The 23317-nt window shown below is 40.8% G+C and overlaps 1 protein-coding gene across 3 annotated transcripts in view; it reads left to right on the plus strand.

Annotated features, from left to right (window-relative positions):
• tab2 (TGF-beta activated kinase 1 (MAP3K7) binding protein 2) overlaps positions 1 to 21931 on the plus strand; it is a 50585-nt gene extending 28654 nt beyond the window's left edge. Inside the window, exons 2-7 of one of the 3 annotated variants that reach the window (XM_007556019.2) lie at positions 9274 to 9465; positions 10698 to 12333; positions 16294 to 16454; positions 17459 to 17552; positions 17998 to 18078; positions 20638 to 21931. In XM_007556019.2, coding sequence (XP_007556081.1) covers positions 9364 to 9465; positions 10698 to 12333; positions 16294 to 16454; positions 17459 to 17552; positions 17998 to 18078; positions 20638 to 20777 — 2214 coding nt within the window. In that variant the 5' untranslated portion in view covers positions 9274 to 9363 and the 3' untranslated portion in view covers positions 20778 to 21931. Of the gene's footprint in view, positions 1 to 9273; positions 9466 to 10697; positions 12334 to 16293; positions 16455 to 17458; positions 17553 to 17997; positions 18094 to 20637 lie in introns of all 3 variants that reach the window. The other 2 variants (XM_007556018.2, XM_007556020.2) reach the window with 2 other exon arrangements.
• The last annotated feature ends 1386 nt before the right edge of the window (positions 21932 to 23317 follow it).

A 23317-nucleotide genomic window follows, 5' to 3' on the forward strand; every position in this document is an offset into this window, starting at 1 on the left:
TTTTGATGCAGAATTTTTAAATTAAAATCTGAATGATTCTACTTTTTTTTATATAGTTGTATCATCTTTTAAGAGAAAGACTTTCTTACCAGAAACAAACTGCTTGGTGGAATTAAAAAGGGTTGGATTAATTTTCTGCTTGTCGGTGAAGGGACCATTATACGTGAAGTATGTTTGCACAACTCAAACCGCGAGCATGACAAACTTGGGGTGTTGATCCTTGGACTGAGTTGTACTGACTTCTTTCTTACTATCACTGAGGCTGTTATTTACTGGAGACAAACAAATTTACACTCCCTGAATCTTTTCCACATTTTTTCACATATGACCAACAACATCAGTGCATTTTATATTGCATTATTGGTGGGAGGAAAAGGATACATGGATTTTAAAGATTTGCATCTGCAATCAGTCGGGATATGCCAAAAAATCAATTTGTATAAAAATCCCAATTCCCATTTATTACGATTCAGAATCGATTTAAAATGTAGCAAAATTGATTTTAAAGGGGCAGTATTATTTGAGCTTTAAATCGGGTTATAACATTATTCCCTCATCAAAAACATACCTGGAGTGTTGCTTTGATTCATGCATGTTTTATGAATCCTCTAATCTCTATGTAAAACGCCTGGGTGGACATAAAACCTACCTACAATTTCCAAACTTCTGCCTCTCAGAGCAGCCCTCACTTAACTCCCCCACTCAGCTCCTTCAGACTAGCAGCAGCAATTAGCAAACACCTGGTGTATTTGCTCATTATAGGAGCTCCTTCTCAGTGAAATGCTGGTAAAAACGTTATTAAAGGGTTAATAGAGGAGCCATGTTGTGATGACTTCCTGAATATTTCTGCCAGACTTTCTATATTCTTGTGAAAGGTGCATTAAAACTTGTGTGAAATCTTAATTTCAGGCTCATGCAGTAGCTAGCTCTGTACATTGCAGTTGCGTTGATGTTGATTTCTACACTCGTGCTTTGGTTGAAGCATCAGACTTAGATGAGCACTATTGATTCCTAACGATACACGAGTGGCTGCAAGCCCAGCTGCTTCCTCTGCCAATTTGTCTCTTTGTTTGTTTCAAACTTTCCTGGACTAAACCACAACACTTAGTCAGCAGGTCCTAGCTGCTGGGTTGCTGCAGGGAAATCAGATGAGATGCTCACTGTTTACACTGTAGGTAATGTTTTAATTGAAGTTGGTTCTTTTTCTGCTTGACATGCAGCATTTAGGAAAGTTTTTTTTTTGTTTTTTTTTTTTGTCTTTAATTCAATCCCAAACAGTCAACTATTCCAGTCTGCACATGCTGCAGATACAGTGGTGTGATATTTATTTTTCTTTTCCATTGATGTGTAACTTCTTTGTTTACATCAGTATGTTCTGTAGAAGACAGCTCACAAGTCTAATACCAGGTTTAAAGTCAATATTCCTTTCCAAAGGTTTGTGTTCCCTATCTATTAAAGATTGATTTTAGGTTTTAATTCCTCTTCAGAAGTGTTCACTTGGGAGTGAATGAGTTCATTGATGGTGGATGGCAGGCGTTGTGAGTGGAGCTGTGGGTCAGCGCCTTGGCTGTGTGAATAAAGCCTGAGCAAAAGGAAGCTTTGTCTCTATCAGAGCTGGCGGTGCAGCGCCTCCTCAGGTCCCGCTCCACCGCAGCCCTCAGGGACAGCAGGGCCTAATCTGCCAGCTTCAGTCGGCTCCTGCATTTCAGTGCCAGGCAAGCCTATAATTACCTGCAGTGAAGAGGTGTGTGAGTATATGAGAGAGGGTTTTTTTTTTTTTTTTTTTTTTTTGAGGTTGGGAAACAATCTATCCACATTTTTGACCTGTAATTGGGCCAGTTGTCAACGAGTAAATCTTACCCACTGCTCTGCAGTTGCCAGGCCATTTGAGTGGACTCTTTAGACCAGATCACTGCTGTATGGTTAACAGAGGAAAGCAGAGAGGGGATCCCCACAGCGGCCTGTAAACAAACAATGAAAAGGTCCATTAGTGGAGGGTGCACAAAGATGGACAACAGAAGCTTGGACAGTTGAAAGTTGAAAGATTTGCTGTTGAAACAAAGGGTCCACTGTTAACATGTTGACTTACGTTTTCTGACAGAAGATGTTGGTTTCCATCTTGGACTCCGTTTCTGACAAATTCTAAAAAAATCTTGTTTGATCTTGGAGTGGTCAACTTCCTCCCTATTTTCATTTGCAGTTTAAGATATACGGGGGCTTCACAGCCAGTCAGGACTCCTTTGAAAAATAGGTTTTTAATTTCAGTGGGACTTTTTCTGATTTCAATAAAAGCGAAGAATAAAAAATATTAACTAGAGATGAACTCAGGATTTATGGACCTTCCTGTTCTCTGGTTTTTGTAAAGTTGTAACCTGCAAATATTAAGGCTACATTCACACAGCAGGTCATGATGCTCAATTCCATTTTGTTTTACTTATTATTTTTGCATAGTTGTTCGTACTCCTAATTAAGTGCGACCCCAATCAGACTTCTGTGTGAACAGTTTACAAACCCAAAGCGACAAAAGAACATAGACGTCTGATGGAAACTTTGGATGAAGCCGTTTAGTGACCAATTTTAAAGTTTATTCAGCAATGACAATTGACAGTATCCTCACAAAATCATAACTCAAAGGAAGTTAATGAAAAGAAAGCACAAGTAATTACAGCCTTTTGTTGAGCCTGGACTGCAGCTTCTGTAGAGAAGCCTGTTTGGATGTGGAGTGGGAGCCAAGAGTGGTAAGATTGTGATGTGACGTGCTTCAGTAATACAGACTTCTTTCATAAGTTCATAATTAGACATTTTCAACCATTTCTTACATCTGGATTCACCATGTCTGGCTCTGGTGCAGGATTCTGATGCATGTCTCGCATGAAAGTTAGATAAAATGCGACCTGACTGCTCCGACTGCAGACACTTAGTATACTTATCTGACTTATTTCTGCATATGGAAGTGGCACAGAGCGGATTTTCAGGGGGTGAAAACATCTGAATTTACATCAGTCAGATTGTTTGTGGGTCACATTCACCTGCTGTGTGAATGAAGACTAATTTATTTTGCTGAATTTAATAATCCACTAAAAGTGTGAGAACAACATTGAAATCACACAAGGCGTTTTGTAACCACTGCTTTATTATCATTTCAAAATCAAATGACAGAACTGTGGAGTTTGAAGCATCTTACATTTGAGATTGACATAGCTAGCATTAGCAACTATAAACATCAGTCTCCATGTATTTCCCGACTGTATTTCCAATCTAAATCCCAGATTGTCAACATGTTCCTTAATTCTTGGAGGTCGAACATTCAAAAGGAAACAGAGCAACTTTACTGTGACATGTTGCCGTCATCTGCTAGAGTCAAACTCTCTTAAAAGAACATCCTTAATGAATGAATTAATGAATGATCTAAAAATCCTTCAATTCTGGCCAATATCTCTACAACAATTGTCCAAATGGTTATGTAAGCAGCACCGCTGTGATGTTAACATATCAGCTGCTCTCTTTGAATGAATGAGTATAATCTTGTAGTAGCCTGGTTGCTGTATAGCTTGATAAAACGAGTTTTGCCGGATTCACATGGCAAGATTTTCCAAAACCTGTGAGACCACACACCTGAAGATGAACAGGTTTGATCTTACAGTGGGTGGTGTTGAGACACACAGCAGGAGCAACACACCACACACAGATTTCATTCAAACATTCAGATGTTTGAATAGTTTCGATAGGATTGGTTAGATTTCCCAAACAGTTCAGAGTAAACAATCATGGCCAACTGGGAAGAAGCTTTGGTGATATTTTGTGGACTATATTTAAGAGAAAAAAACAAAACAATTTAAAGTGATGTTTCTGACATCCTCCTTTCTGGTTCGCCATGACAGTCGTTCATCCTTGTGTTTTTTAGATTCCTCTCAGCGTTTCCCTCACTTCACTTTCTGGTTGGCTAAACGTCACATTCAACAGGTTGTGCTCCCGTTTCTCCTCAAAGGACATCCATTACTCTGTGATATTGGGGCCAAGATAATCCAACAGGAATATCCCTTATTTTAGATGGGAGCAGACTCTTAACACACCACACACACAGCAGAAAGATCTCCTGCAATTAACTTAAGAGCCTTCCTGACAATCGGGTGTCATTAAGATTGTCGTAAGGGGGATGAATTGACATAAAAGTCTTGCTGTGTGAACTAGGCGTAACGTGACTGTAACGACAGAACGCTTGTAAATAACAGCATGCCACATGTATTTTTTGTTTCTAAAAGGAGCCTGTTCCTATTTAAATTCAATATGAAACTTTTAACTCAGAGCACTTGATAATTATTATTATTGTTATTATTGCAGAATTTATTTCACTTTGAGTCGTCTGGAAATTCATTCAGAAGTAACAAACCGGAGAAACTCTCATAAACAGTGTAATCCCTGTGGAGGGCATGGCTTTATGGCCCACTTAGGTTCTCATTACAGTTAGGTGCAGGCATTGGGTATGAGTGTGTGTTTTCTTTTCCGTCCCGCTGAATGAAACATTCAGCTCCTGTTGTTTTTTCCTAGCTGAAACATGAATGTCGGCCCAGCCTTCAGCCACCTCCTTCCTGCTCTTCTTCTTTGACAGCAGCTGAGCTGTGGCTCCTCCCTCTCTCGGCTGCAGGCAGATGTTTGTTGGAGCCGGTTCACAACTTTTCAGTTGTGACACTTTCTCACAGATAAAACAGATGCTTAGACAAAAACTGGATCAAGTGTGATTGGAGGCACACGTCTGACTTTCCTTTCGGTTTAATCTTCAGCTTTAATATCCTCCTGGATTTTCTCAGTAAAATTCCTAGACGTTCCGCAGCTGAAGTCGATGCTGGAGTCTTTTGTGGTTTTTCTCTCTGCTTCATGAAGCGCCAATCAGAATACAACGGAAACAGAAAGAGCTTCTTGTGTCACAATGTTTTGATTGGCATGTTTGAACCTCCCACAGGAGGCTGTTTTGAAAGTGTGCGGTTAGGAGAAAAAGTGTGACAAGACTGAAAACATGGCCATCATGCACTTGAAGCACTTAGAGACAGCTCTGCTCCACATCAGACTTCTCTGGTTCTCATCGCTTAACCCTGTGGTGGTTGAAGAAGTGAATTTAATTCTGCGTCATGCAGCCAGATCATTTCCCTCTGAGTTGGGATTTTCTACTAGGATCTGTGAAGAATTTGAGGCATAACTGGTGCAGCGCTGCGAAACTGTACAGTCTTAAAAAGTTGTGGTTGTTTGGGCTGGCTTCCAGATATGCGTACAGTTTATTTCCTGAGAGCAGCAAAGCTCACTTTGCTCTGTTTCCATGAAGGTTACATTGCTGAACTTTGGTTTTCACCAACTCTTCTTTAACTTTGAAGCTTTAGATGTGATCCATTTGAAATAAAAAAATTTGGAGCTGGCTTTTATATCTGCAACTAATGTGATCAAAGCTCATTATAAACATTAGTCTCAAAGTAGTCTTCTAGATAATTTAGACCATCACCTTCACTTGGAGACTTCTATAAGCTAGCATGTTCCATCAAACAAATGCAGAGTTTGACGGCTTAAAATGATCAAACTAGAAACGTTGTAGCAACGCCTTCATGTTATCTGCACAAGTCAGCTCTGGGTCAAGTTGTTCCATTACCAATGTAAGAAACATTGGTACAAGTTGATACTGAAAATAACTTTGTGTAAGTTGTTGCTATTGGAAGAAGATTTAAAGAAGAAGGACATGGCAGCACTTGAGTATAGTGATGCATCGACCTGATTTTAATATCTGGAGCAGTCCAGATATTGAAAAAATTCAGGTATTGTGACAATGTGCCCAATCCATACAGCAGTGGTTCCCAAACTTTTACTTCTGCGTCCCCCAGTGGTTTCCAAACATTTTCTGCGCCCCCCCTATGGATTACTAATGGCTGTCTGGTTGAAACAACGGGTGGAGGGGGGGTATCGACTTTTTTGGGGGCAAAGTGAATGTACGTAGCTGAAAATAAGACACCAACATCGGTAGCCTACAAGGTACTTGTTAAGCTTAAGGTTCTGTATTGATATTAGCTAGTCATCTTTTAGCTAACATTACCTTCATCCAACAGCTTTACTCAACTCAGTCGGTTAGTTTGGAGGGAAAAACTGTGAAAAGTTCTTTGCGTTTTGCTGGTTTGTTGCCGTGATTCTAACACAAACCTATGTAGCTCCACACAGCAGCAGCAGGTCTCCTTCACAGGTGGAAACCCAGCACGAGCGTCGTAGCGCTCATGTTGCGTTTAAAGGCAGCTCGGAAAAACAGGTTACAACATGATAAAAGTGACAGAGGACACAAATATGAGAAGTGTGGAAGCCCCTACTGTATCAAATTGACATAGTTATAACAGAGAGTTGGCCATTCTAAGGTAAAAACCCAGCGCATACAGTGTTCATGTTTTGTTTTGTTTTTTTCATCCAGACGGCTTCCCGCGCCCCCCCTACAATGACACGGCGCCCCCCCTAGGGGGCGCGCCCCACAGTTTGGGAACCTCTGCCATACAGAAATATCTATTTTGTCTAATTCTATGCTTTGTGCTCTGAGCTTTATCATTTATTTTAAATTATATTTAGAATTCCTAATTTCACTTTCGGAACCATTTGAAAGGTTTGTTGCAGTTAGGCCTGTCGCGATAAACGATAAATCAATTAATCGCACGATAAATTAAACCTATCGACCTTATTTTAATTATCAGCTTTATCGTCTCTTCCTGCCTTTTTTCTTTTCTTTCTGTTGATGCCACTGAATAAAAAAAGGCTCAGCTCTGGTGCTCTCCACTGACCCTCCCTTCCTCATTTCCTTAGTGTAATGTCCAGCGCACACGACACGAGTTGTCGGCCGATTGTCGGCCCATTTCCTAAACCTAAGACCACACATTAGCCGACAGAAATCCTACGTATAACGGTTCGACTGGGTTCGATCATGCCGTGTGGTGTCCAGCCACATGGGCACAAAATAATGACTTCAAGTTCAGTTAACTGGACTTGTAATTTTAAAATCAGGCATTAATCAATGCTTTACTAGAATCTACCTGTGATGCATGTGGCTAGAGTCAGCGTAAAGTCCTGACTGAATGAAAATCATTATAACCTATTTATGTCACGTTAACGAAGAACAGCTGAAAACCTACCGGGTTTATCAACTGCGGTAGCAATTTGGCTCCAACTCCTCTCTGTCATTTCTATATTCTTTGCACAAAATGTGCAAAGGATTCTGAAGGGCAATATAGTATACAGACTTCACAATTGGCACTCTTTTGGTTGAATGCAGTATTTATTTTCACTTTCTTGGTTAATGTCAAGTTGTCATAACAAAGACATTTTGAATAATGTCAACTTTGTATTAAAAGTGTCATAATTTGCCGAATGACGCTTTATGACAACAGTCATAAACATTCATGAAGGCTTATTCATGTTCATGACGGGTGTTTATGACAGTGTCATGTTAGTCTTATTCAACCCCCTTCAAATAAAGTGTTGCCTTTTATTCAAGTACGTTTTTTGTTAATGGAGACTGAGAATCCATTAACACTGGAACTGATTCAGTTTATCAGTTCCAGTGTTATGTGTTCTTTTGAAAATAAAGTGTATCTATCTATGGCAGGAAATTGCATGCATTATTAGCCATTTCCATTAAATCAATGTCAAAAGGTCTTGAAACAATATTATCGTTTATCGAAATAATTTTTTAGACAATCGTCCAGCAAAATTTGTTATCGCGACAGGCCTAGTTGCAGTTTATTTTACATGTTTGACCAAGGTAGTCAACTTATTGTTTTAGTTAGTTTCTTTATTATTTATTTTCCATTAACTTTGGAAAATAAGTTACACAGTCAGTGTAATTTGTTACACTAACTGAACAAATTATGGTTGTTTTTAGGTGTTTGACCAAGTTGGTGAAGTCTTTGGTGTATTTATGTGTGCTGTACTAGTGCAGAGTTATCAAAAAAATTGTAATTCAGTACATTTCTGTCTGTGTTTAAAAAAAAGAAATAAACATTTTAAATCGGCTTACCTGTTTTTCCTGTATTAGCCGATACTAAACCTCAGATATCAGTATTGGAAATGAGAAAAGTGGATCGGTGCATCCCTAATTAGAAATTGTATTTTTACTGATTGTTTTGTTGTGTTTTTCCCAAATCAAATTTTTTTAACCTTTATTTTTTTCCTCACTAGTCACAGTTTAGAGCAGGTCCAGGTGAAAATGGCCCAGTATCGTTCTCCACAACAATCTCCTGGTGCATCACTAAACAATTGTTTCCTTTGTGTCTCTGAAAATCCTTTCTAGTTATTGCTTCTGGATTTAGGCCTAGAAAATGTATCAATATAGTGATTAGGGCTGTAGCTCTCATTCCTCCCCAGAGATTAAATGATTGAAATATGATGTAAATACATGTACGCCATGTAAGTACATGGCGTACATGTATTTGGCGTACATGCTGTTTGTTTTTACACATCTGTGGCAGACTGACCTGAGCCAGCTGAATCAGCAGCTTCTTTCTCTTTGCCGCTGGTCAGACGGCGTTGCTTTCTGAGCCGCTGCTGACCAGCAGCACACGGATTGGTTCACCACTGAGCTTCCTCTGGAGACAGGAGGCTTTAGTGTCGCACATTTCACCCTTTTCCTGCCTGCACAGCCACAGCAGCATGGTCCTCCTCATTCCTGGTTTTCTGCTGAATTTGCTCCTTTTCCGACTCACTCATATATCGTGCGCTGCCTGCTTCAGATTTTCCTGCCCTGACCTTGATGGAAACCAATTGTTTTGCAGAGCAGCTTTATTGTTGAACTTGAAATCAAAAAAATATGTCCATACCAGACTACTGTTCGTCCTCCTAGTTTCTTTAATAAGTAAATGATGATGTTAAGAGGAGTTGGAGCGGCTGGTTTCCTGTACAGTCAGTCAGAGGTGGTTTCCTCCCTCTGCTTCTCCTTTATTAAGGAGCTTTGTGGGGAGGAGGCCCTCTGACATGAATGCAGCCTCTTCTCATCAAGCCTCTCTGAAATCTTCTCATAAACTCCAAGACTTAATAAAATGGATGGCCTCTTGGACAGGCTCATGGAAAAACTCTTCAGCAGTTTGTTCATGCAAAGGTTTCTTCAACTACAACTGTAAACATACTGCAGCCATATATATATATATATATATATATATACACACATACATGTGTGTGTGTATATATTTTTTTCTTTTTTTTTTTCCTTTTGTTTTAATATGGTTTAAATACCATTTGAGTTTTTTTCTTCTCTCTGTCTTGTAGTTGAGATGTTCAGGATGAGGGTGGGATTCTGTCACAGCTGATGCTCCAGTCTGCTGACCTAACAAGCGGTCCTGACCTGGCAACATACGAATGGCCCAGGGAAACCAGCAGATTGACATTCAGGTTTTGCACGACCTGCGCCAGAAGTTCCCTGAAGTCCCTGAAGGTGTCGTCTCTCAGTGTGTTTTGGAGGTAAAGAAGCTTGAAATTACACATAATTAAAAAAATTAAATAAAACACAAAGGAAGTTAATGAAGTTACAAAATGTATTGAAGTCAATAATGTATTACAAAATACTAATTAAACATATTGAATTTTATTTGCTTAGTTATTTATTGGATGGTAAAAACTGATGTTTGATTGGAAAGTTGTTTAGAAAAAATAATAGTATCCAAATATTAAACTGTGATAGTTATCTTGTCATCATATGGTTCGAAATGATCAAGTTGATCATTTTAAGACAAGGAAAGTTTTTTATTTATTTTGTAAAAAGATTCTGAAAAAGCAAGAAATATATTTGATGAGACAGATACTCCCCGTTGTGCCTAAGATGTTTCATTTCAACTTAAATTTGTCTGAAAATTTTACCCATTTTTAAAATCAAAACATCTCGTATCTGTATCAACCACTTCTACCATTTGTGAGTTATGGTTGTAAGTCATACAGAACCATTCTGAGAACCAGTTGTAAATTACATCACTAAACCATACATATCTTTACTGCTGAATGTCACGTAGAGGGAAGGCAGGATGGACTTCACGGGGGAAATGGACGGGCCAAAGCTACAGATATAATCATATTTTTTTTTTAGATTTCATATCAGAATTGATCTCCACTTGGTGCCTCGATTTTTGTTTAGTTTTGATTTTGAATAAAGCTACACACCGATACTTATAATTGCAATACTACTGCTTAGAGTTGTGAAAAACTATATTTTAATGACTATTTTTTTCTGCATTATCACATTATGTCCCCACTCTATGAATGTGGCCTCTTCGCATCCTCAAGGAGTTCTACATAATGAACTCTAGCATCTGTAACTAAAAACATCCATCAGAGTTACAGTGGCTGTTGGTCCACAAACTGACCTCACATATAATCTTTATACACGACGCCTGAACTATAACAGCATGCCAGTTATTTAGAGATGCGCTGATATTAATATTTCTGTTATGACCGATATTCACTGATATTATGGTTATTTCTCCACTCTTTTGACACATGAAAACAACATCCTCCCTGCTGACTTTCTCTCTGCTTCAGTTAAACTCCCCATAATCCTTTGCTGCATCCACTATCATTGTCACATGACCAACCTCCTCTCCTCCTCCAGAAACAAACGATGAGATGGAGATGAATATCTTCAGTTACAATCAACCCATTATTTAACATCTTATTTCTCACTTCTTCTCTCCTTCCTGCAGTGCAACAACAATCTGGATGCCTGTTGTAAATACTTGTCCCAGGTCAGTCCAGGCTACCTTTACAGTGACGCCAGCAGCCCCAGCTTCTCTGAGGACCCCAACTTGAAGCAAATGACCCAGCTGAACCTGGGCCTGCAGTCTCAGAATGTGCATGTGGCCCCAGACCGGGACGGCCTGAGAATGAATGGCAGCCGGACCCTGGCCCACAGCATGAGTGACGGGCCCCTCCAGACAGGCCAGGCCCCCAGCAGTGACTTTTTCCAGCACGAGCCACAGTCCGCCCCGGTGCAGGTCCCCTCCACCCTCAACGTCTTCAGTGTGATGGAGCCCACGCGTAAGGTGCAGCCCCCGCAGAACCTGGGGCTCTACACACTGGGAGCCAAAGGGCCGAGCGTGGGGCCACACCAGGCCCCCCGTTTCAACCCCATCACAGTGACGCTTGCCCCAAACCTTCAAACAGGCCGCAACACCCCCGCCTCTTTGCACATACACAGCGTGCCCCAGCAGGGCCTGGGCAGCCCTCAGGGCAACTCCATCTTCATCCGGCCGTACGTCAGCCAGTCTGGCTCGGGCCGGCAGAGCCAGCAGCCGAGTGGCCGTGCCCAGTACAGTCCCACTTCCCAGCCCCAGCAGCAGATCTTCCAGATCCACCCATCACCCTCCCCCAGCCCGCGCCCTGCCCCCCAGCACACCTCTTCACACACCTCAAGGACCTCTCACGTCTACATGCCCATCAGTTCCCCCACCAACCCGCAGGCACCTGCCATTCCCCCCAGCGGTGGCGTGGCGGCATCCTCCAGCGTGTCCTCCTGCCCCCCGTCCTCCTCCTCCTCCGCCCTGCCCTCCTCCCTGTCTGCCGTCAGCCAGTACAACATCCAGAATATCTCCACCGGCCCCCGGAAGAACCAGATTGAGATCAAACTTGAATCTCCTCAGCGGAGCAGCTCCACCACCGCCACAACGGTGCTGCGAGCGAGCGGCGGGCCCTGGTCCGCCTCCTCTTCCTCCTCTGGCTGCCCATCCTCTTCCTCCTCTTCTACTGTCTCCAGCACCCCTCAGTCCATCGGAGGGTCCGGCTCCAGCCGCAACCAGCCCACTGTTTACTTCTCAGCCAGCCCACCCACTGCTGCTAGTGCCCTTTCTGAGGAAGCCATGGTGGCCTCGCTGGGGTCCCGCCCTCAGCCCAAGTTTTACATTTCTGCCAGCGACGACTGCGGCAGCAGAAACCCTCCTACAGTCTACATCTCAGCTAACCCTCAGATCCAGGGGCCCTCGGTGGCCAGGACCATGGGGGGCCAAGTGAGCATGGGCCCCGCCTACATTCACCACCATCCGCCTAAGAGTCGGCCCTCTGTGGGAGGCGGAGGCACAGCATCTTCGCCTCGCGTGGTAGTGACTCAGCCCAACACCAAATATACCTTTAAAATCACTGTGTCTCCTAACAAACCTCCAGCTGTGTCCCCTGGGGTCGTGTCCCCGACCTTTGAGCCCAACAACCTCCTCAGCCTGCCGCCGGACCACCACTTTGTGGAGCCGGAGCCCCTGCATCTGTCTGATCCGCTGTCACCGCACAGAGAGCGGCCAAGCGAGCCGCGCAGACTCAGCATGGGTTCTGATGATGCAGCGTACACACAAGGTGAGCAACTCTCCAGCGCTGAGGTGGCTTTGAGTCTCACTGCAGAAAAATGTTTGTGCCCTGGCTCAGTTCCTGGCTGAATAACCCTCATAAGTGTTCAAAATAAAATGTTAGAACTGAGGAGCAAATTTTTCCGACATTAACTTCCTTTTTCAGATTGTCCTTCAATGTTTGAGCTGCTTCCTTTCCAGGGTTTCTTTTTTTTTTTTTGTGCCTGGTACACATGGCAAGATTTTAAAGGGGTAGTATTATGTAAAAATTTACTTTTTTGACCTTTACGTCATATTATAATGCAATTCCCTCATCAAAAACATACCTTTTTTGCATGTTTGAGAAATCTTAGTCTCCCATGGCAGCCAATCAGCTTCGCAAAAACACGTGGGTGAACTTGGCTCCACCTTTGAGGAGCAGCTCCTTCTCAGAGCTGCCATTTCCAAGCTTTTGCCTCACAGAACACCCCACCGCCTTGACTCCCCCTCTCAGCTCCTTCACACTAGCCAGCAGCAATTAGCAAACACCTGGAGAAACCGCTAAGCTCATAATAGCAGCTACTTCGCAGTGCAACGCTGGTAAAAACGTTAATAGAGGAGCCACCTTGTGATGACTTCCTGAAAGCAAAGTTTCAGAAAGAGCTGGAGTTTTTAAAGAGACAGGGGGCCAATTTCAAAGCCTTACATTATGAAGTCAAATTTCTTTTAAGACCTATTTGTTATATTTTCCGTTTTTATAACAACTGAGGGTAACACAGTTCCTCGACTGTGCCATAGAATTACACTATATTCCTGGAAAATACTTAACCAACTTCCACCACAGTTTTTTTTCCAACATTAAATCATCTCTGAAGGAGATAATGCAGCTCAGCAGAGCGCTCACTCTGCAGCAGCAGACCATACGATAACAGCTGGTTCCTCCCCTACAGTTTAATAGATTACTATGTATGTTTTATTTAAGTGTGCACTAATTTAAACATCCAGAGTAAAACGAGTGTAAAACATGACCACCAGCAACGGCAGACCACTCTGTCTGTATTGGTTTACCAACCTGTTTGAGAACTACCCTAACAGCTAGCTATGGTACTGTTGGTTTAAAACGGTGTTTCTCAACCCTGGTCCTCACCGCCCCCCTGCTCTGCATGTTTTAGATGTGCCTCTATTCCAGAACAGCTGATTCAAATGATTGCATGACCATCAAGTACTGCAGAAGCCTGTTAATCACCCAGAGATACAATTCAGGTGTGTGGCAGAAGGGAAACACCAAAAACATGCAGGACAGGGAGGCGGTGAGGACCAGGGTTGAGAAACACTGGTTTAAACGGTCTTTTACTGTTCAGGTTGAAAGTTTGAGTTTTTTTTCTAAAAGATTTGAATTATAATGCCATTGCTTGTACTCTTCTTTTATGCTCCCTAAGTGCTTTCCAACTCTCCTTAAACGCCTGCCCTGAAGCTTAAGTTGCTAAAAGGTATATAGTGTATAATCAGAAAAGTTTCTTTTGAAAACATAGCCTTTAAAAGTATTTCTTGAGTGGTACAGTGTATACTTGCTGTCAGTACTGTGGTGGAGACATGTTCTTCATGGCCGTTTCCACACGGCAGATGAAAGCCAAGGTGGCTCTCTAAGCAAGACCTGGTGTGATGACTGCAGTGTGAGTCCTCCACAGTAAACGCTCTGTTTGCCCCCATCAGCCCCTAACTACAGATCCTGGAGTGAGTCAAACATGTGGCAGCACACTGCTCTTTCCTTTTTTGGACTTTTGACTGTATCATGTGTGAGTCACTGGCTTTGGCTTTTGCTCTATGGCGACTACCACACTTAACACTTCATGTGCGTTTGTATCAAAACATGGAATATCGATTGGTGGCGTTACGCCTGGCTGAGTCCCATTTGAAGCCACCTGATACGGACACACCTGTTACCACATAACGGTTAATTAAACACTAATGTTTTTACCACCAGTCACCAAGATCATATCGCTCTTTGTTTGGCAGCAGAATATCATTTTTGGTGTTGCGCAACGCTTTTTCCTGATATGCAAGTGAAAACCTGTTTGAAATGTAGCCTCCCTGTTAAACTGGTTCAGTTTGGAAAAACAAATTGTTCCGATTGCCTTTTCTGCTTTTTCTTTGAACATCTTTTGGAGTTTTTTATGGGGGAAGGGAGGTTTCTAAATCTATTTTCTGAAATAGCTTGACATTGAATCAAGCTGACAGAGTTGGAAATTGCTAGAATTTGATTAACTTGTTAGGATAAAGATTCTGTAGGCTAATATTGTAACAACCCACCACCACAAACTCCTAAAATCACCATAGCAACAATTCAAATCTAAAGCTGGATCAGATTTTTAACAAGTACGTACGTCTACAGATGAAGTAGTCATTTCCAAAGGAAGGCATTTCTCAGGAGGCACAGCTGACTGGACGAACAAACTGAAGTGCAACACAATTGGACAAGTACACTACTCAAAAAAATAAAGGGAACACTCAAATAACACATCCTAGATCTGAATGAATGAAATATTCTCATTGAATACTTTGTTCTGTACAAAGTTGAATGTGCTGACAACAAAATCACACAAAAATCATCAATGGAAATAAAAGTTATTAACCAATGGAGGCCTGGATTTGGAGCCACACACAAAATTAAAGTGAAATGTTCCCTTTATTTTTTTGAGCAGTATATATCATAGGGTTTTCTCAAGGATCACACCTGATTGGACAAAATTAAAGTCGTTTGACTTTTTCTGCCCCCATAATATGGCTAGCTTACTTCTCTGGCATCAGACTTTAATTTATTTATTTGGTTTCACAACCTAGCCGTTGTAACCGAGGGTATCAGAAGACTTTTTAGCTCTTAGGTATAATAACAGGAGGCAGATTGTGTTAGCTGGTCCCACATTAGTGACATATCCAAACCTGCTTCTCCTCAAAACAAAATCATTTTAGTTACTGAAATAATGTGAAACTGACATCAGTGGTTACAACAAATAATGAAGTAAAACATAATGTTAGACTGTCCCAGAGATGAAGGGTCCTTGTTCTATAACTTGTTCAACTTTTTGAAGTGGTCACAGATTTCTGTCAGTTTTTGTAAGATTTCTGCTTCTGGATCTAGCTAATCAGTGTTTGCGCTGTAGAAACGCCCACTTCGAGTCTGCAAAGAACCCCGCCCCTCTCTCCTCCCACTTTTAACAGCTAAATTCTTTCTTACAGCAGGAGTTAAAAGATCCTCCCTTAAACGTAGCATTCAAAATTAGCTTAATCTGAGACAACAACAAACTCCTGACCAGACTGGACTGTTGATGTTAACAATTAATGTCATCAATGTTAAAATCCATTGTCAATACTTTTTGTACTTTCATTTGTTTTGTTTTTTTAACAGAAGTTCCCACAGTTTCCTTCCTGCTGTTTGTAGTGAGTCACCTCTGTGCAGACGTGTCTGTCCCTTTAATTCAGACAGTCATAAACACTGTTACCACTGGATCAAAGATCTTAACTTTGAGTCATTTTAAGGACCACATTCACTCCTAGCCAAAAGTGTTATGGAGCTCTTATTTTGACTGACTGCTTTGTACTGCTGGTAAGATGCTTACTGATTCTAACTACTCAATACAACCCCACATTCACATCACTTTTTACACCTGGTTTCTCACCCATAAGGAGACTCTGTGGGAACGCTGTATCTATGAACAGATACAGCAATTCTTTTTAAATTTGGGAGGTGTAGAAGAACCCTGAATAGATCCTGGTACAGCTGTGGTTTTTAGAACAATCACTGCAGAACTATTTAACTACGATGGTTCATGTTCAAAGGCAGACAACTTCTTACCACAGTTCTTTTAACAAACCACTCTTAATGAGGTTTTATCCACATGTTTCTGTTTCGTTTCTTCATGTTGGAGAAAGCAGGACACTTGCTGCAGCTGCTGCCTCTGATAAAACATGCTGTCCTTCTCTCTGCTTTCAGCTCTGCTGGTCCATCAGAAAGCTCGAATGGAGAGACTGTGGCACGAGTTGGAAATGAAGAAGAAGAAGTTGGAGAAGCTAAAAGAGGAAGTGAATGAAATGGAGAATGACCTGACCAGAAGAAGACTGCAGAGATCCAACTCTGCCTCCCAAATTCCTTCTGTGAGATGACAGAGATGTTGTTTACTACTTTGCTTTGGTTTGACCTCTTCACGTTTAGATGCCACTGAGCCAGATTTCTTTGTGTGAAGTTTTATTCCAGTATTATCTGGATAAATGTTATAATATTCTGCCATTCCTTCTTTCTCTTCTTCCTACCTCATATCCTTTCTGTTTTGCTTTCTTTTCTTCCTTCCTTCCTACATATATTGTTTCCCTCCATCCATGTTCATAACTCCTGTCCATCCATTCAGTTGTTGGATTTTGTAGAAGTCCTTCTTTAAAACTCTTCCTTTTATTAGAAATATCATTCATAAAAGTTATAAACTTCTAATATTTTATAATGTGCAGATATTCAAAGGACATATATTTAGGATTTAAAATAATAATGAAAAAGCTTTGTAAATATGTTCAACCTAGAACTCCTCAAGTTTGAATAAAAGTGATTCAGACATTTTCTCAGCTAAGTAGAAAAGCGTGGGGCTGACTCTAAATTTTCACACGGTTTATCCCTCCAACAGAACACTGGAGATGCAACAACTAGGTTTATCACAAGTCACATCTCTGTCTTTACGTTTACCAATATCATTGTGTTCCTGTTATGCAACCCTCCACCACACGCTGTTTAAACAGTAGAGATAAAATACTAGTTTACATTCTCAAACAAATTTCTCTGTCAGAACAGATGAAACCACGTAGGTCAGCTTTTATATGACATTTCTGTATCCATGGTGATAACAGCATCTGTTTAGGTCCATATAAAATAGTACTGTATGCTCAGACTTGATAGGCCACACAATTTACATCAGGTAACACAAGAACTTCACAGTTCAAGGGCGACACATCTAAGCGCAAGCGATATTTATCACTTTATGCTCTCTTTAGATTAAGTGAATAAAATCTTAGCTGAGTTGTTGGAGTTGTGGAAAGCTCTGGGTAGTTGGAGTTTGCCCAGGACATTGAGAATATTGGTTTAGATTTGAGATTCTTTCTCTGTGTTCCTACAGATCGATGAAATGAAGAATCTGCGATGCAAAAACAGAACGCTGCAGATCGACATCGACTGCCTCAGCAAAGAAATTGATCTCCTTCAAACAAATGGTATGTATCCACTTCTGTCTGCTGCATAATACTCCAGATGTTCTGCTCAATGAATATAAACATACATTTTTGTCTTTAAAGTGAGTTTTTGGCCTGTTTGTTGTTCATAAAACACTAAGTTATTAGAGAAAGCAATGCAGCAGCAGCCAGATCGCGTGTTCTTTACACTCAGCACTATTAGCTACCAGCTCTTCCTGAATTGCATCCTGCTGCTGCTGGGTAACGAGAGATTTACAGCCCCCCCAGGCTGAGCCCCCGCAGGGCCAGCAGCTTCCACATGTCAAGGAAGGATGTCGAGTCTCACTCTCATAAATGTTTTATTGATGACGTCTGTTTGAACACAAAGAGCCTCCAATACAAAGCAAATCAAAACTGATTTTAAAGTTTTGATACGGGACTGATACGCCAACGTTGTTGCTTCCATTCTGTCTCCATCTGTGTGCAGGACCACACTTAAATCCAAGTGTAATCCATAATTTTTATGACAACATTGGATTCCTTGGTCCTGTCCCACCCAAACCCAAAGGTACTACATCTGTTGGTAAGGCCATTCCTGGATGCATTCTCTTCATTGCTGGAATCTTGCTACAACTGCTTCTGTTTGCATGAACTGCCTCGATTTTTTTTTAATTTTTTTTTTAGCAAAAGTCACATTTATGTGTGCTCATATCTAGGCCTGTCATAATAACAATTTTTGCTGGACGAAAAATTGTCCGAGAAGTTATTGCGATAAACAGTAATATTGCTGTGTTGAGAACATATAATGCTGATGGTGTAATAATGCAAGAACACATTCTCAAAGATCAATAAACTTTAAATTCTCAAAGATCAATAAACTTTAAATTCTCAAAGATCAATAAACTTTAAATTCTAATGAACATTTAACACTGGAACTGGAAGACATTTTAAATTTACAAAATAAACAAAATGAATTATGTCTCTGTAAACAAAATTGTCCATAAAAGGCTTGGTTGAGACTAAGGCCGCACTGATTGCAGTTTTTTTTGGACGATCGGCAATTGCCAATCTATAAAAAACGTGATCTACAGATTCCAATGTTGGCCAATACCAATTTGTTTGCCTGAAATGTTGCTAAATTTTTGTAAGAAAGTCGCTGAGTTGGAAACAATGGGGTGACTATTGTTAACTACAAACATGCAGACATGACCTCGTGGGCCGGTTAGTCAAACCTCTCTAAAGGCAGAGCAGAAGAGGACAGAGGTTGATTTTTAGACATTGGCTGAGGTGGCTGAGGTCAGGGGATAAGATCGGCTTCACAGGCAAGTATCGGTCAATCACCAATCTCTCAAAATTAAGGAAATCGCCACCAATAAATCGGTGCATCCTACCTGAGACCAAACCGCCAGACTGAAGACTTTTATCATCCAGTTTTTGATGGAGAGAAAAGAGAAAAACAATAAATCCTGCAAATAGAAATTATTGAGCTCGTTTTAATTTATCATGCAATTAATTGTTTTATTGCTTATTGTGACAGGCCTACTAATATCTGTGTTTCATCATTCATTGTTTGCTTACAGTGCTTTACTGAAGAATTTATACCCCTTAAGTTTTGTTATTGGCGTCTTATGTGATAGACTAACTAATAAGCTCAGGACTCTGAAATAGAATGAACATTGTACATAGTTTTCAGCATCGTTTACTAATAAAAATCTGAGAGCTGTATTTAAGACCCCTGTATTTTAATACCCCCATTTTTTTTTATTTCATTTAAAAAAAATTTTTTTACCTTTATTTAAGTTTGAATAAAAATAAAGTTTGGTGCAACCATTTTCCTTAGGAAGTGACAGTTAGAGAACAAAAAGTAACATAAAGACCAAGAAGACGGCACAGAAGAAGATTAAAGCAGCTGAGTTGGAACACAACCTTCTTCTGAAGATGGAGACAAACGGACTAACGGCATAACAAACCCTGAGTAGAAGGCAGATACTCTGAGTAAACCTACTCAGCTGAGTGATAAGATTTTCAGTTTCAGTGCAGTCAGCATCAACTGATTAACTCAATTATAGATGAGAAGCCCTCATCAATGGATGGCAGATACTGCCATTCACCATGGCAATGGGAGAAAATAAAAGGCCTCAAAGTGCACATTTCTCACAGAAGGAATTAGAAATGCTAGTAACCGCATAAGGAGAATATCAAAACATATTTAAGAAAAAAAAAAATGATACTATTGCTACTATAAAGACTTGGTCTCTTGGTAGAGACCAAGTCAATGCGTGAGTGTGATTTGACAGAGAACTCCGGTTTTATTATCGACACTATTGTTTAATTTCCAACAAAAACATCATGGTGTAATTTTACTGAGATAAATGGCAGTATCACGTCAAAACATCTTACTCCAGAGATGACAGACATCCAGTCGTGGTCCGATCTATCTCTCCTGGTGGATAGTTGTGCTGAGGATTAGTGTTCCAAAGTCTGCTACGGCGTTTCTGACACGTTCCTCTTGTCACGTCTCGGCACAACAGTCAGACACACTCAGGATTTGTACACAGAGTAAGCTGACTCAGGATAATGCCTACCTGGATTTCTGAAACCAAAAACTCAGGATATCCACATATCTACCTTGAACTTACCCTGAGTTTTCCACATATTCCGCTTTCTGAAAACTGTTGACAGGACCACTGTTTGTAACAAAACTGCCAAAACTGAACTTTTATAGAAGATGGGTAAAAAGAAAAGCAGAAGTCTAGTTTGCAGTTTGCCACAGGGACACAGCAGACATGTAGCAGGAAGTGCTCTGGGAAAATGAGACCCCAACTAGACTAGGACTTCAACTATTAATCAAATTTCATAATTAATACATTATGGAAATGAATATTAACTAATTTAGTAATAGACTAATTATTAACTGGAGTACACAGACTTTAAATGGGTAATTTGCTGAAAAACATATTTGGAGTGGTAATTAAGCTAAAACGGTAAAAAATATACATACAAAAGAAAAAGCTTAGTCTGTAAATATGTTCGACCCAGAAGTACTCAAGTGGCAGTTTGGCTCAAATTCACTATTGGATTTTCAGTGGTGTTGTGTTGACCTCCTTTCCTTTCCCTTTGGTGTCAGACCCAGGAAGTAAGATTGTGAAGCCCAGCACAGATCCAGAGGAGGATGAGGGCAACCATTGGAACTGCACAGCCTGCACCTTCCTCAACCATCCCGCCCTCAACCGCTGTGAACAGTGTGACTTCCCGCGGCACTTCTGAGCCAACGGGGCGCCGCACCGTGCCCTGCCTCCGCACACCCTGACGTCTCGCAGGCTACAGTAGACCAGACTTTTTGAGTTTTCCTTTTGCTTTTGTGCGGCGAAAGAGAAAAACGGACAGCGGGCTGCGGCGGTGAAAACAGCGCAGCCTCTTCTTCCTAGCTATTAATTGTCTTTCCTGTTCTCTGAGGGAGGTGTAAAGCTGTCCACCGAAGGCCTGACTGGACAGCGTATACAGCTCCTGTTGGTTCCCAACAGTGGGATGATACCTCGCCTTAGAGACCGGGACTGTGTCTCGTTGGGCGACGCTTCGCTGCTTCCACTCACAGTATTATGAGCGTGGCCCCGCAGTGACGGCACACGCTCGCACAAACACTCCAGGTGCCGATGTGCCTTTTCCTGATCGTATATCTGAGTTGTTTCTTCCTCCGTGACGGCCTGACCTGATGATGGAACTGAGCTCAGCCGCCGAAGGAAATCCACTTGTGGACTTGAACGTTCGTTTACCGTTTCTAGAGGATGCCAAAGGGCAAACAGCCAATGTTGCTGCCATGTTTCCATGCTTATTAATGTCTCTCCAGCACCCCCTTTCTGTCTACGTAGTCACGACTCAATGAAAAACAAGTTGCATGCTTTATGTACAGTACATTGAAGCAGAAGCTCTCCTCGAGCTCCTTGCTGTACATAATTTTTAGATTGTGCTTTTAAACCTTTTCTCCTCACACTATGAATCATGTGTATTTCCTGTAATTATAGCTTTATAGACTTTATCAACTATTTTATTTTTGTTTTCCTTAAACAGACAAGCACCATGCTCCATTTTTAAGCTTTTTACTTGATTTGTGTGGGAGCAGAAGCTTTGCAGAAGGAGACTAGCAGAGCCGGTCAAAACCCTCACAGTCATCACGAAGCTACACGTGTCGGTTGGTCCGTTCATCGCTCGTGTATTTGCTGAGTTTCCCGTGTACGATCTGTTGACGTAAGGCGACGGAGGAGGAGTTCTTGTTTTTATTTTTGTTTTTGTTCTTCAGGACATATTGGAGACTTTGTGGGGTTAGGGAAGAAGAGCTGGGTTTAAAAAAAAAAAAAAAAAAGGAAAAAATGACAAACTGCCATCCTATCTGACAACTGGAATGTAGGATTGATGTTTGGGGATAAACTACACCTCAGTGCGAAGAGACTCATTTTGTAACGCACCAGGATTGATTTGGAGGAGCTCCTGGAAAACATCTGAAGTTTCCAAGCAGACGTGAGTCTGAGTGGAGCTTCTGGTTTCAACCAACTGGTGATGAATTAAAACGTCTTTCCTCTGTTTCAATGACCCCTCTGTGGCCCTTGTGCCTTATACACAGGTTAGAATTGTTACACAGACAGAACCCCCCACACACACAGATACACACTCCCACACACAATGTAAGCACATGATTGTCCACTGTGTATTCCCTTATTTTTATTGGCTCATTTTATCCTCTTAACCTTTTTATCTAAGAGGGAGCGTCTAAAGTTTACTCAATGTGATTTAAGATATCGTAACCTTGAACTAGTTACTTTTGAGTTTTTCCTTATTTGTGAGCTGATGCCTTGCATTAGTGCCTTATGAATTTATATTGACAATCTCCTCAGTCAAATTTCAAGTGCCATTTTTTTAAACCAAATTCTTAGTATTATGTAATCCCATTTAGAAGTAGAAGATGATTTATTGTCTCTTTAGCACTTACATCTTTGTTCTTCCTTTTTCCAACCCAAAGAATCCAGTTTTCAGCGTTACCTGCACCTTGGTGTGAAGAGGCAGTTCATTCATGTTTTATTAAATGGAGGAAAAAGTCATTTTTTGGATATCTAAAGGTTTTTTTTTTTTTTTAGCTGGGAAAACTGTCTTTGTAACAGATAAGTTATTTGTAAAAATAAAAAAAAATCTATTCTGAATGTTTTTGGTGTGCCTTCAGAATGCTCTTCCCACTAGATGGCAGTAGAGCTCAGTTACTGTTGAGTAATTGAAGTCGCTTTTTGACTGTGGTTCCAGCTAATGAAAACCAAAAGTTCTGTTTTTCAGGAAATTAGAAAATTGTATAAGTCCAATTTGAAAAATAAAAAGGAATAGATGGAATTAATTTAATTAACATTTGTATTTCAGTGTTTATTGACTGTCATACAGTAGAAATAAGAATAACGGTAATACTAAAATGACAAACAAAGGAGTGGGTAGATGTATAAACTTATTAGAGCCCATCCCTACTCCAGCAATGTCATTATTATGATCTCTTCCTGTTTCTAAGTATTGTAGCAGTAAGCCTTCATCCTCCTCTGGTTCTTTATTAAGATAGAAAATGCTGTGTTGATCCCCAAGGGACTTTGCTCATGTGCTGACAGCTACTCCATCCAAAGTGTTAAATATTGGTAAACACAAATATGACCATAAGCAATATAAAATGTATGTAAGAATATTTTTTTTCAGTGATTTAAGTAACTAAATTTAAAATAAAGCTAACACTTTATTTGAAGGGGGTTGAATAAGACTGACATAACACTGTCATAAACATG

Source organism: Poecilia formosa, unplaced genomic scaffold (assembly GCF_000485575.1).
Source record: "Poecilia formosa unplaced genomic scaffold, Poecilia_formosa-5.1.2 Scaffold75, whole genome shotgun sequence".
Classification (NCBI taxonomy): domain Eukaryota; kingdom Metazoa; phylum Chordata; class Actinopteri; order Cyprinodontiformes; family Poeciliidae; genus Poecilia; species Poecilia formosa.